The sequence below is a fragment of the Melanostigma gelatinosum genome, assembly GCF_949748355.1.
Source record: "Melanostigma gelatinosum genome assembly, chromosome: 1".
NCBI classification, from domain to species: Eukaryota; Metazoa; Chordata; class Actinopteri; order Perciformes; family Zoarcidae; genus Melanostigma; species Melanostigma gelatinosum.
In genome coordinates this window covers 8,114,230-8,128,123 of record NC_136634.1, presented here as the reverse complement: position 1 = coordinate 8,128,123, position 13,894 = coordinate 8,114,230, and the positions used below count along the sequence as shown (strand labels likewise).

At 43.4% G+C, this 13,894-nt stretch overlaps 1 protein-coding gene across 1 annotated transcript; it reads right to left on the bottom strand.

Annotated features, from left to right (window-relative positions):
• Positions 1–1,238: 1,238 nt before the first annotated feature.
• On the bottom strand, positions 1,239–11,962 carry dhtkd1 (dehydrogenase E1 and transketolase domain containing 1). Its single transcript, XM_079297133.1, has 17 exons — positions 11,736–11,962; positions 11,368–11,520; positions 9,209–9,420; positions 8,905–9,099; positions 8,479–8,748; positions 8,208–8,379; positions 7,839–8,037; positions 7,181–7,493; positions 7,003–7,087; positions 6,773–6,912; positions 6,534–6,684; positions 6,339–6,445; positions 5,019–5,183; positions 4,846–4,928; positions 4,550–4,716; positions 2,513–2,598; positions 1,239–2,405 (listed from the first exon to the last, which is right to left on the bottom strand). Exons 1-17 carry the CDS (start codon positions 11,905–11,907, stop codon positions 2,304–2,306), a joined length of 2,772 nt encoding a protein of 923 aa, XP_079153259.1. The 5' UTR covers positions 11,908–11,962; the 3' UTR covers positions 1,239–2,303.
• Positions 11,963–13,894: the final 1,932 nt, after the last annotated feature.

Here is a 13,894-nt window from a genome sequence, read left to right as displayed (position 1 = left end):
GCGATGACAACAAGCTGCAGTCAAGTTTCTAGCAGCCTTCAAAGAACATACAGAAACTAGAAAAAGCATTTCCTGCTGAAAATGCGTTGGAATGCTGAAAACTGAAATTAATCTCAAAAACATTGCTGAAAATAGAAATCCAATTCAAAAACAAATTGCAAAAAGCTTAATAATTCAAAGAGTTTAAAGATTACAAATATGAAAAGTCATAGCACCCCTCTGGTGAAAGAGCTGAACATTTTAATAGTTGAATGGTTTCTGTAGCTTAAAATATGAAGGAGAAGAGTTGCAAAAAAAGGGGGACGGAAGAAATAGTGGAATAAAGAAACAGGATAACAATAGTTGGAATGCTTAACAGCATTCCAACAATGACATCCCCTAGATTTGATCTGTAGGCTACCTTTAGTTTGCAGATCACTTTCGGATTCATGAATATTTGTTTGTAAATATACATAAATGTGTGTGCATCGGGCATTGTTTTCCATCTTTCTTCTTTTTACATCTGCCTTGTAAAGCACTTTGGATGCTCGTTTTGATAAGTGACAACCAGAAACTACAATTACACAGAAGAATAGGACTTTCTACAAAACCTAGAGCTTGTTGTCCAAACTAAGAGCCAATCAGCTCTTGGATCAGGCAACAGCCAGGCGTTTCCCCATCATGCCCTGGGTCTTGCAGTCAGCGAGAGAGCAGCTGCTGCTCTAAAAACTGCAGCCACCCCGATCTCAGGAGGTTAATGTGCATGACGTCAGAGCAAGTCGTACACTAATCGAACCAGCATGCATTGTGCGGCCATCGTGGTGGTTGATTCAGCGCAGGCCTGGCTCATCTTGAGCGAGCCTTATGTCATAGGAGTGCAAACCTGAATCAGTGGAGACTTTGTAACTTAACTACATGAATGCAACCATTTATAGAATACTGTTCACTAACTTTACTTTATCCTCCAGTGTGTCCCCGATTCTAACTAAGTGTTCGGGCTCAAAATAAGCAGTTACTACAGAGTCAGTCCAAAGCTGTCTCTCTTCAGCAGGTGGAGATTGTGAAAGTGATTCAGTTGTAAACTGGCTTTCACAGTAGAGCACTTGGAGTGTAATTATGATCTACAGTTCATCATAAAACAATATAATTACTTGACTATTCTCTTATTACATTGAGTCAAATGTAACCGGCTCTTATGGCAGCATGCTACTAGGAGAAAAGAAACAAACATGAATAGATTTATTTTAAAATATTTACATTTGAAGTCCATCTGATAGTTCATTTACATTTGAATGCCTTCTTGTTGGATTTTCAGTTAGAACCATGATTAGATAATGAAGATGATCAAGTACTTCTTAGCCCAAATGTGTACAATGAAATGTCCAAATGCTTTAACTCAAAGACGGATACACTTTCTTTTTCTTTCTTCAGAAATGCAGTTCAAGTACTCCTGTTCTTACATACACTTTGAGGACATTTGTAACACGTTATACTGATATTTTCTGTTCAGAACAGGACAAAAATGGACAACTTGTGCAGTGAGCAGTAACATACAACAGGCCGCTGATCTGAGCGTCTTCCTGAGAGCTATCGACGTCAAACCCGGAGACCTTGAAATTCAGCTCACGATCATCCAAGTCAGCGAAATTCACAACTGTTCAAAATAGGGATGCACCACACCGATAACTGGGCTTTGATGTCGGCCGATCCGATACCAGTGTTTCATTAATAAGCTGCATGTATGAGGGCCACGCTGCTTGTTCACTGTGCACACAGAAACCAACAATGTGTCCGTCTCTCAACACTTTCTGATTTCCCGTCTGTGGCTCTCGGCTCCAAAATCCAGTGGTTACAACTGAAGCTCTTTAAAAACTCCTCACATAAATGTAGTTTCTTGTTTTCATTCCTGAAACGTGGAGCTCGTACCCTTTTGACACAGGCAAGATACAATCCCCAGTGCTACAAATACGAACAGACGCATTGTAAACATGGTCTCCAAGGCCTCGATTCACATCCCAACCACATTAGGTTTCCGCTTTCAGGTGAAAAACTTTAGAAACAAGCATTCTGCCCTTCGCACCATAAACACAATAATTAAAAACCTGTGTTTGACTACAAGAGTTAAAAATGATCAACACTGCTCTCTTTAACGCTTCCTTTGTATTTACCAATTTATTGTATAAACCGAACATCGTTTAAAAAGGTCCCGTGTATCTGCAGTGTACATGTATTGACGATGGTTTTGAAGGACCACAGCAGATACCATGACAGTGTTGTGCCGAGGCTGGTGTACTGGTTATTTTGGTTCCCAGTCTGGTTGAGTCCTAGGAGAAGGTAGCAGTGAGGATGGCCTCTTGCTGCTGCTGATGGAGGATCCCGATGCCGACAGCAGGGGCGGGAAGAGCAGGTCGGCTTACTAACCGGAGCTGAGAAAGAATGAAGAGACGGTCTCATATGTGTAACATCAACGACTCATTTTAGAACCATTAGGTTTCATATTGTACATCACATCATTTGAAAACAAACTGCTCACCTTGCAGGCCAGCTGCTTCTCAAACCTGGGAGCTACAAAAGACCAGGGACCCATGTTCTGAGGCTCCTCCTGACTCCAGATGAACTCTGTGGGTTTAATGAGTTACAGTTACAGTAAAAGAGGACATGACTCAAACGTGTGACCTTTTCACTGAAACTGTATTTGCTTCAGGAGGGGAAGAACAATAAAAGAGAGCGCCAAAGTGAAACCTGAACTTTCACGGTTCCTCATACAGAATCATGGCGACATTTGTAATAATGCAAATAACTAAAACTCCAGCACACAGTGCCTTTTGTCAGACTCCATTTGTCTAGACAAGGATCACACGTTTAAAAGAGGCTTCAATGATTTCGCTGATAAATTGATTTCTTCTTTCACAGAAAAACAATCAGCAATGATGATGATTATAATGTCGCTCGGGGGATGGAGCGGATTGGCGGTTTGATCCCCGGCTCCTTGAGCGAGACACTGACCCCTAAGCTGCTCCTCGAGTGCTTTACAACAGCCCACTGCTCCGAAAGGGTTAAATGCAGGAGTCAAATTTCATGCATGTGACAATGAAAATAAAGTCTAAGAGCGATTCATCGGTCCATCTTCTCATATATGAATATTGCAGGTTCTCTTAGTAGAATTTTTTTTTTATCAAATTGAATATTTTTAGTTGTCAAGCAGCTGATCTGACATTTTAATACGTGATCTGTAGAGTTGTTCTGAAAGCAGAATCGTAAATGCTTCCGATAGAACCTAAAATGCTGGATCGGTATCGGCGGGTACGCTCGTGATGCAAGTACTAGCTCTGCTGTGCTGGTAAAAGACAATGGGAGAAGATAAAACGTCAACAAATGTATCGTTGTTGAACTTAAAATCAAACAGCTGCAGTAGATGCTCAACTCTCTCAGCTTATGAATAATAAACCACACCAACACATTTCACATGTTCTGACAGGCTGATGGCAGAATCCCTCAGGACGTTAGCTCTCCATGTGAAACCTGCTTCCTCGTCCTCTCATGTCTCATTGTGTTGCAGTTGGTTTGAAGAGCAAAAACAATCTTCAGTAAACACAGTTAACAAACCGCAAAATGCAAAGATTTATGGGCAAAGAGACCGATGTTGACGCTGATGGTTCCTCGTGCTCGGAAAGTCTTGCCTAACGAGATGAAGGGGTTCCCAGTCGGAGTCGGGATTGACACTCATTCAGCTACAGAGGGAGGACGAAATAACAGAAACACAACAGCCCCGCAGTGAACACCGGATACACTGATGCACCGGCGTTCACGCTTTCTTTGCGAGTCATCGACCGCTTTCTCGAGGATTCAGTAATAAAAGTGGAGACTGTCCGACGTCTATTGAAGTTGCCGCACGCTGCTGAATGGCTTTCGACGTGCTTTGACTCACTTGAAGAGCTGCTTTTGTAACAGTTTGTCCGCTCGACACTCACATTGGCTGTATCGAGCGGCTCTGGTCCCGAGTGCATTGAAGAAAATTATTTTTTCTCCAAGTAATCAATGATTGAACTCAAATTACTTTCTGTCAATAAAAAGGACATGCAAGTGTCACCTTTAAAATATAGCAGGAATATCTCAGCAAGACCAATACCTACTGTGTGTGTGTGTGTGTATTTTTAGTGGGCCAGACTCATTTAAGGATTAAAACAAAATGTCGGCCCCACATTCATATCTTGCGTCTGCTTTTTATTACATTGTAGGTTTTTAATTCTGCCCTGTACCTACAAAATACAATACAAAAGTATAATATGAATACATTTGCGTTGACTGCAGGATTACGTGGCGTAGTAAAGGGGAAGTATCTCAGAAATCGTGATTATACTATTATACTAATCGTGAATATACTAATCAAACACATAGTGGACTTCCCATTTATCTCTCAAGTCATTTTAATGCCTCTTAAAAATGTCCCTTTGACCTTTGTGAGGTAAAAATGTTCCTGGACTAAGTTGTTGTTAACTAACTGATGTTGTGATGGCACTTATGAAGCCAGTGAGCCTGCTAACAGTGAAGCGGGACGTCCCACACATACCTTTGGCGTTGGGGTATTTCTTTAGCTCCTGCTGCAGAGCGTCCAGCGGGAACGGACACAGCTCCTCCACTCGGACTAGAGCCGTGCTCTGCTTGGCTGCTGCCGTCTCCCTCTGTTTCAGCAGGGCGTAGTAGTGCTTCCCCGAGCACAGCACCACCTTCTGGACACTGCATGGAATAACAGAAGCATGTATGGGTTATACTTTTGAAGGGTCTTCCACGTTCTAGCAGGTAATGCATATATTTCACCACATTGAGGACACACTACAGAAATCATCACGTGTTGCACTTCTCTACCTTTCTGCTGAGACTGAAGTATCGCCCAACACTGTTCTGAAAGAGGTTCCTGGTGCCAGTTCAGTTAGACTGGACGCTGCCCCCTGAGGAAACAACACACGCTGTTGAGCCACTTGCATGAACATACATCTGTGTAAAGGAGTTACAATTATGTTATACGCGTTACTGCTTACAGAAAACCTGAGCAGTGTCTTGGGTCCGACCACAATGAGAGGTTTGCGGAAGTTACGGATCATCTGCCTCCTCAGCAGGTGGAAGTACTGAGCAGACGTGGTGGGGTTGACCACCGCCATGTTCACACAGTCACTGTCCACGCCCTCTTCTTTACTGTCGCACATCTAAAAAGGGACCAAACAGGACGAGTTAGCTGTCAGTTACAAGTCAGGGAATGTGTAACTTAACACATAAAGCTGCTGGTAGAACACACACATTCAAACGCAGAGATGTGTCAGCAAACGGAGTGACAGGCTGGGAAAAAATATATATAACCAGTCTAAATAAATATAAATATATATATAAAAATAAATTGAGACTTCAGACACTTAAGACTAAGTCCACAGATATACAAACACACGTGCATATATTTAATATAATATATAAATAAAATAATACTTCGTTTCATGTTGTAATTATAAACTGCTCGGACCAGGAATCTGGATACGGTAAACAACACATGGAAGTTGTCTTCTCTGTACAGAAGATATTCAGGAACCGTTAATAAAATGCCAAAACTAGAATATCCGCCTCCGCCAACAGCTCAGACATGTTTTATGAGGTCACATTGACCTTTGACCTCCCGAATCTAATCAGTTCATCCTTGTCCTATTGTGCAAGTGCACGTTTGTATTTCGAACAAATGCCTTCAAGGCGTTCGTGCAATATGAGCGTGCGTCTGAAACGCAGCATCGATCTTCTGTCTGCTGATTGCTAATGGACAATTAAGAAACATTACGACTGTGGATTAGTTATCGATTACATCCGTTAGTGGCCTGTACGTTACATCCTCTGTCCTGCATTGGTACTGAAGAGAGCCGAAATGGATTTCTGCACCACAACACTCGTATTTTGCATTGGACACTGAAAATGAAATAGGTGGAGAGAAAAGATTACCTCTGAGCTGGCTGACCTAAAACATTGAATTCATTAATTCAACAGTCGGTGAATTTGCAGGACTTCAACATGTAGTTATGCAGCGCCGAGATGAGAAAGAGCCACAAGATCTGACTAATCGGGACAGTTGTACGATAGCAAACATGGTTGTGTGAAGGATAATGCGTGTTGTCATCAAAGCACTTTATCCAATCAATCTGGATTTAATGAACTGGGATGACAGACTTCGGCTCACCTGAGGCATCTGGGTTTGTTTGGTTTTCAGGCAGTAACGTAACATTGAGTGCCAAGTCAAACATCTCCCAGCTCAAATTAAAAACTGGGATGCTGCCACGAACGCTACGTAAAGTCATAACCCGCTAACTTGGTTTGACATGGATTACCTGGAGGAAGCGCTCCATACGGCAGGACGAGTGTTCAGGCCCGGCTCCGTCGTAGCCGTGCGGCAGCAGGATCACCATCCCGCACTGTAGCAGCCACTTGGCTTCACCTGGGGACCACACAGCAGTTTCACATCTGACGTGTGAAGATTTTCCCCAAAAAGTACAAGATAATGAGAGTCACAGTCAGACGTTTACCTCCAGTGAGGAAGGTGTCAAAGATGATCTGCGCTCCGTTAAAGAAATCTCCAAACTGAGCCTCCCAGATGGGAAGGAGCTTCGGCTGTGCGATGCTCATACCGTATTCAAATCCAAGCACCGCCTCCTCAGACAGCGGGCTGTTACACACCTAAAACACACAAAGATGTCAACAGAATTAAGGTTCTGATTATGTCACGCATTAGATTATGTTTTATCTGGTTTATCGGGGTTTTTACCTCCAGGAAACCCGTCTGCTGAGGGCTGATGTGGTTCAGAGGGATGTACATGTCATTAGTGTCTTGACACACCACCATGGCGTGTCGCTGACTGAACGTGCCTCTTCCAACGTCCTGTCCGCTGATTCGAATATCGAAGCCTGTAACAGCAATGATGTGAAATCTACAAATCCACTTCCTGACAGCAACACGACGAGAGGATCCTTACGCTTGCTCTGCTGAACACTGACCTTGGGAGAGGAGGGAGCCGAAGGCCAAGGCCTCGGCTGTGGACCAGTCCAGTCTGGTCCCTTCTTCCAACTTTTGCAACCGAGCCTGAGTTCACAAAGAAAGAAAGAGAAAAAAACATCATCCAGCTGCTGCCAGGTTGACAAAAAACAATAGAAACGACAGAGACGATGGCCGCACCTGTACATGGGTCTTTCTCAGGTGGCTGTGCAGCTGGATTTCCTCAGGGATGTCCACAGATTTCCCTCCCACAAACTGCAGCAGGGGAACGGGGACACCCGTGTCCCAGGTGGTGACTCGGGCCTGGGGCTCTACCAGACCCTCCCAGCGGCCCTGCAGGTTGGTGGGCAGAGGGCTGTACAGGGACATGTTGGACAGCTTGTCGTTGAGCATGCCGTAGTGTTTGGACTTGATCTCCACGCGCTCGACTTCGGTCATCACACCCTCGGAGATCAGCTGGTCTGAGTAGGAGTCGGGGATGCTCTTACGGGATCTGTGCGGATGCAACAATGTGACATTAAGAAGACAACATACAATATATCTGTAGGGGGATAAAAGCTTTGTTAATCTACACAAATAATATTTTTGTTTGAACCCTTCGCAAAAGCACTTCTCTCTGGTCTACCAGCTAGGTCTTGGAACATGGACCGTTGTAAACTTTTAAATGAAACTGTAAATGAATTGTAATTCAGATTAAAAGAGTTTATGGATACTTTCTTTTTGCAACACTGAGATTACACACAACCAAGGCTGAGATTCATTGGCAACCGACGGTCAACCGCTGCCTCGATTGGTTAGTTTGTTGTGACACAAAGTAAGCCGAGTCAATTTCACCGACCGGATGATCTTGTACATGGCCGGGTTGGTGAAGGACGGCTCGTCCAGCTCGTTGTGGCCCCACTGACGGTAGCAGATCAGGTCCAGGATGATGTCTTTCCTGAAAAGCCGCTGGTACTCCACAGTCAGCCGAGTGGCCCGCATCACGTCCTCGGCATCGTCGCCGTTTACGTGGATCACAGCACAGTTCACCATCTTACCTGTGGTACAGATAAGTCATATTCGTTTTTGACAAATCTCCAATAGGTTTCACTTTTTCAAAATACTTAAAAATCGCACAAAAGCACATTTGCAAATACAGATCGACAGAGGAGTCCATGCTTGATAAGAAAGTAGCAAATATCCTATTATGTTTATATGTTTCACTGACCGACGTCACTGCAGTACAAAGAGGATCTCCCCCTCTCGGATGGAGTGGTGTAACCCACTTGGTTGTTCACAATGAGGTGGATGCTCCCACCGACTCTGTAGTGGGGGAGGTTGGAAAGGGTCAACGTCTCTGGAACGATCCCTTGGCCGGGGAAAGCGCCGTCACCGTGGACCTGTGGAGAAGAGAACAGAGACCGACTTGACGTCAGGTGGATCAATACGTTTTGCTGCTGCCCCCCTCCTCCTCCGCAGTACATTTAGCTGTTGTGTACCTGCAGACAGACGACTTGGTCCCCCGGCTGGGCGTCCTCTTCGGGTGAATAGTCTCCTTCTTGCCTGAGCTGCTGCCTGGCTCTGGTTTTGCCCTGAGCCACGGGGTTGATGGCCTCCAGGTGAGAAGGGTTGGGCAGCATGGTCACATGAAGAGGTTTTGCGGCTCCGAAGTCCAACTCCACGGAGGAGGTGAGGTGGGAGAGGACGTCGCCGATGGCTAGCGAGGTCTCGGGGAACTCGCTGAGGCCGCGCATCTTACGGAACATGAGCTGAAGAGAAAAACCCTTGTTTACACTTTGGCAGCTGGCTGGGACTTTCTGTTTACTTGCGCTGCTGATTACAATCGTGGAGAATAAACAATCTAATCTTGTCACGGTTCACGGATAATTTGAAAGTGTGCATGTCTCAATTAAAGGCTGATTAACCTCTGGTGGCAACTTCAGCAGGCCCGTCAGGAGGTTGAGTCGGCCTCTATGAGGCATGCCGATGATAATGTCCGTAACTCCGCTGTGGGACGACTGGTGGAAAAGCTCCTGGAAGAAGCCCATCATGCTCTCTGCTCCTTCTCCTCCGTAACGTTTCACAGTCGAAAACTTGGTGGCCAGAAAGTGGTCAAATTCCTGCAGGTGGTGAGAGAGGAGTAAAGAAAAGGATGGATTAAAAATGTGAAACGTGATGAGATGGATCAAATAACAGTACTGCATCCTCTTCTTTCTTCTTGGAACCTACCTGAGACTCCAGCATGATCTTAGCCACCTGCTTCCTCTCCTCCGTGGAGAAACTCGTCCTCTTGAGCTCTTCAAAGCGGTCAGCGACCCACTCCCTCTCCTCCAGGCTGCTCAGCTGGATGGTCTCCACTGACAGGTGGCCACAGTAGGCTCCCTCCAGGTAGGCCTGAACCTCTTCCACCGAGGCCTCCGCTTTGCCAAAGTGCTGCAGACCTGCAGAAGCACACACAGACAAGTGAGTTTCTGACTGTGCCTTAAAGGCAAACGTGAGGGCCGAGTGAACAGAGGAGAGCATTGTTTTGGTGTTTATCATGTTTGATGTATTGAGATCACAATTGTCTTTAATACTAATCTTATCGAATTAAGGACAATGTTTTACCGACTGCTGGTTTATGGTGAATGCAATTGTAATTAGCTGACTTTTCACAAACTCATAAGCACTTTTATTTGAACCTTAGCTGATCCTCCAACGTTAGGTTTATAAAACAATAAGATGTAAAAATATATAAACTCACAATTATTTATACAGCACTTGTAAAAAGCCAAAATACTCAGGTAATTGGCACCGCTAGAAATTATGAAAATACCAATCAACAAGGCACCAAATAACAAACGTAAAAATATAACAAGCATTAAATTAAGAAACGGAAAATAATCATTACATAATAAAAAAGGCTGTTATAAAGTGTATCAGGTTGGTTTCTTTATATTTGTCCTTTCAGATATATATTTTCCTGTACATTAACACGGTGAATTTTAATGTTAGTGCTGTAATAAAGTAAAGTTTTTACATACTTGTACATTATTTGAATGCTTTAATTGTATCTTACGTTAAGGTTCTACTTCACTACACATGAGAGAAGATTGTACTTTTTACTCTCGTACATTTATTTGATAGGTGTAGTTAGGTGTAGATGATTTATTTCTCTCACTCAAAAACACGCACACAAAAACACGCAGGATCGCTATTGATCGCTATCGCCTTCGTCCTCCTGTGCACTAAAACCATTGAAGTCCTCTTCTTCAGTGTCGGAATTAAACAGCCTCAGAATTGCTTCGTTCGTGCTTGCAGTCCGTGTTTCGTCTGCACCCTCAGTGTCACTTTGCTCCCGAAGGAAAATCCGCCCTTGAGCTTGCGCTGTCCTCCTCATTGCGCTGTCCTCCTCATCTCGTAGTGTCCCAGCCTTTCGGAACCCGTTGGTGATGGTGGATTCTTTCACACTGCTCCACGCTGTTAGGATCCACTGGCAGACTTGAGAAAAAGTTGCTCTTCTCATGCAGCGTGTCTACATTGCTCATAGCTCTGAATAGCATTTACGGCTAACTGGCTTGGCCAGTTGCTGCTAGCACAACAGCTATTCAGAGCTATGAGCAACAACAGTTATTGCCTCATTGCTTTTTGTTTGGTAGCCGTGAGAGCCCTTAGTCTGTAATGCAAGTATGTCTGCATGAAAAGATGTACGAAGATATGTTATATATTCGCGGTTAGCATTTCCCCATTGGCGGTAATGTTAAAATTAGCTTAGAAGCTAGCGAGTCGGACATGTACTGTTAAAAGCATCTTGCCGTTCAACCTTTTTTGTTAACAGTCCTAGTGAGAGGTAGGTCAAAGGTACTTCATCCATATTGTAGTGACCCTGTCAGTAAGAGCTGGTCGCAGAGGGGTTGCTGGTAGCAACTGTTCTGTGTCGGGAGCTAGTAAATGTTGTGTTAGACCGGAACCAGAAGTTGCAGTTGTTGTTGTGGCGGAGGAAAAAGGAAAGCTGCGGAAAAATCCGTATATAAATCGCACCAGACTATAAGACGACGCCTCAAAGCGTGAGGTAAAAAGTAGCGGCTTATAGTCCGAAAAGTACGGTAAATTAAACTGCACAACATTCTATAAAGTAGTTAAAACTAGCTCCACCATGACAGGCTTAACGAGTATAAAGCTACTTAATACATCAGAAATATTAAACAAAAAACACTTATATACTTTTACTTACATGTTACTTGTATGGTATTTTGTACACAGTTGTAGTACTTTAACTTGAATTAAGAATCTAAATATAACTTCAGAGAATGATTATCAGTGCTTATCCTGCAGTGCATGAGAACATCAGAATAACATGATGGATTACAAAGTGTTGCATGTTTATTAATGCACCATAGATTGTGTACCTGAGGTGTTAAGGTGTCCAGTGATGGTGCCAGTCAGCATGTTTATCTCCGGGACGCTGTCAGCAACAGGCTTTTCAGGTAGTAAGGGGTTAATCTTCGCAGCCTTGTGCCCATGTGCTCTGTAAGCCTCCACCAGACGGGCAAGACCATGATCTGCAAAACAGGCCCCCAAAAAACACACTTCAATGTCAGCAACACAACTACCCTCGAGCTGAATCAACAATACGCAATTGACAGTTTAAATGGGAATACGTTATTTTACACAAGCTGGAATCAAGTGAAGCTGCAGAGTTATACTTAGTACTTATTTGACTTGGTATCTGTCATAGTGTTAAGTTGCTGTTTGTCTAAATTAACCCCATACTGACCTTGGTTGAGTGCTGCGATGCGGTCGTCCTGTGACTTGTGGTGCCTCTCCGTCTCTTTGGGTCGGTATCCGAAGACACCTTTCTCGGTGTGATAACAGCCGGCGACCACCTGCCGCGCAACAGCCGGTGGCAGTCTACTCAGCGACTTTCTCAGGAAAAATACAGCCGACATTGTTTTTAAAAAGTGTAATTAATTAAAGCTATAATTCTTGTGAAGACACGCGAACGGCTACAGGACGGCGGCCATACTTATCTACGACGTTATGGGAGGAGACGCCGCACTGGAAGCTGATTGGCTGAGGTCCTCAAGTGTCAAAAGAACATGGTCAGTGCTGCGTTCATGTGATCCTTGTAAATTCCAGTATGCACATTTAAAAGTTGGAAAACAGGCTTTCGCGTGATTTTGGTATGAAATCGACCCGTCTGTATTTTTCTATATATTGCTTTGAATAGATATTCATTGCTCTACAATTAGCCGTACGTTTAAATAACATACAGGGGACGAATTCAAGTGAGGATCATATGGTATGGCCTTCACAGTCTCCAGATCTCAACCCAATGTCACACTTATGAAAGATGTTGGAGCAATTTGAAAGTAAGCTTTCCACCAGACTCATAGAGATAGAGCTGTACACCAACTGCAGATTTACCCTCCAAAATATATTTTAATGCCATGATGAAATCAAACATTTGGCTTCTAATTTTCCATATTATATGTCGGTCCTTGCTCAAACATCCTGTTTCAACACAACAGTCTACGTTCAATTAACAAGGAAGGTGTACTCTGAATAATTTCTTCCAAATGTGTGTTTTGATAATTGAGATCAGGGAAACGTCGTCATAGTCCCATGTTGACAATTCAAGCTAAAGAATAGTCATATTATTATAAATGTCTTTCACACTCTGGCTGGCTGCCACTTCTGGACCCCTGTTGGTAAAGCAGAACATTTTTTCAGCTAAATCAGGTTTTGATATTAATTACCCAAAACAAAAAAGCTTCTCTGTTAAAGCTTCCGTTTTATATGCCAGTTTCTCCACCCACACCGTCTTCAGACTATGATGCAAGGCGGCAGGACAAGTTGTGTCTTGGTGGAGTAGGTGAGGCTCTCTTTGTCCCAACAGAAATACCTTCATTATACCACGTTATACGGAGAGTACTACGCTGCTAAAGCTATCTCCACATAGAGTAAGAAATACATTTTCAAGGAGTTGTGGGCACTCAGAAAACCAAAACGATCAGGAAAATAATGAAGATTTTTTGGTATACCGTTTTTCTATAGAGTAGGGCTGCAACTAATAACTTTATTGTCAGTCAGGTGGTCATTTGTTTGTCATTCTGTATATACACAATAGACAAAAACAGCCACAACAACTTGCAGACCTCTAGGTGACTTCTTCAAATTGCTTGTTTTGTCCGACCAACAGTCCAAAATCCTAATCCAGTGTAAATGTATCGTCACTATATAACAGAGAGGTGAAGCAAATACTCACATTTGAAAAGGTGGGACAAACAATTGTTTTGGGATATTTGCTGTCAGGGTTGCACCAAATGATTATTTCCATGATTGATTATAATTGTTTGGTTCTTTCATGAAGATTGAGAGAAGCTTAATATCCTCACATTTGAGGGGCTGGAAGTATTGAAATACTCAGTTATCAAAATGATCGCCAATTAGATTCTGGTGACAAAAACTAATGAATCTTAACTCAACTAATCTCACTATAGGTTGTCTAAACTCAAGGTGTTCACAACTATTAACTCAGCTACATATTGACAGGATATGTTAGTTTACACCTGTAGATGTACAAGCGACCCAAGTTAAAGTAGAAAGAAGTTTTATAATTGATACCCAAAATAATCACCACTAACACTGAGAAATAAGCAAAGAGAAGCACAACGAAGAGAAACAAGTTAGCGAGACATGACACACTGGGTGGGGTGGGGGTGGGGGTGGGGGGGGGGGGGTTTGTAAAATGTCTTTACAACACTGGACAAGCACAACACACAAAGACACACAGTCCATATTAGGGGAAATGGTTTAATTTGGAGACAGAGGCAAAGAAACACACCACACATGAACAAACATTGACCAAAAAAGAACACAGAGTCTTTCGGGTACGCACTCCACTAATGGGGGGAAAAACAGAAAACTCTACAC

Coding starts and splice junctions, on each gene's coding strand:
- dhtkd1 (XM_079297133.1), bottom strand. CDS start 11,907: ATGTCGGCTGTATTTTTCCTGAGAAAGTCGCTGAGTAGACTGCCACCG. Junction 11,521..11,735: donor CATCGCAGCACTCAACCAAG/GTCAGTATGGGG, acceptor CCTGTTTTGCAG/ATCATGGTCTTGCCCGTCTG. Junction 6,446..6,533: donor TGACACCTTCCTCACTGGAG/GTAAACGTCTGA, acceptor TGTGGTCCCCAG/GTGAAGCCAAGTGGCTGCTA.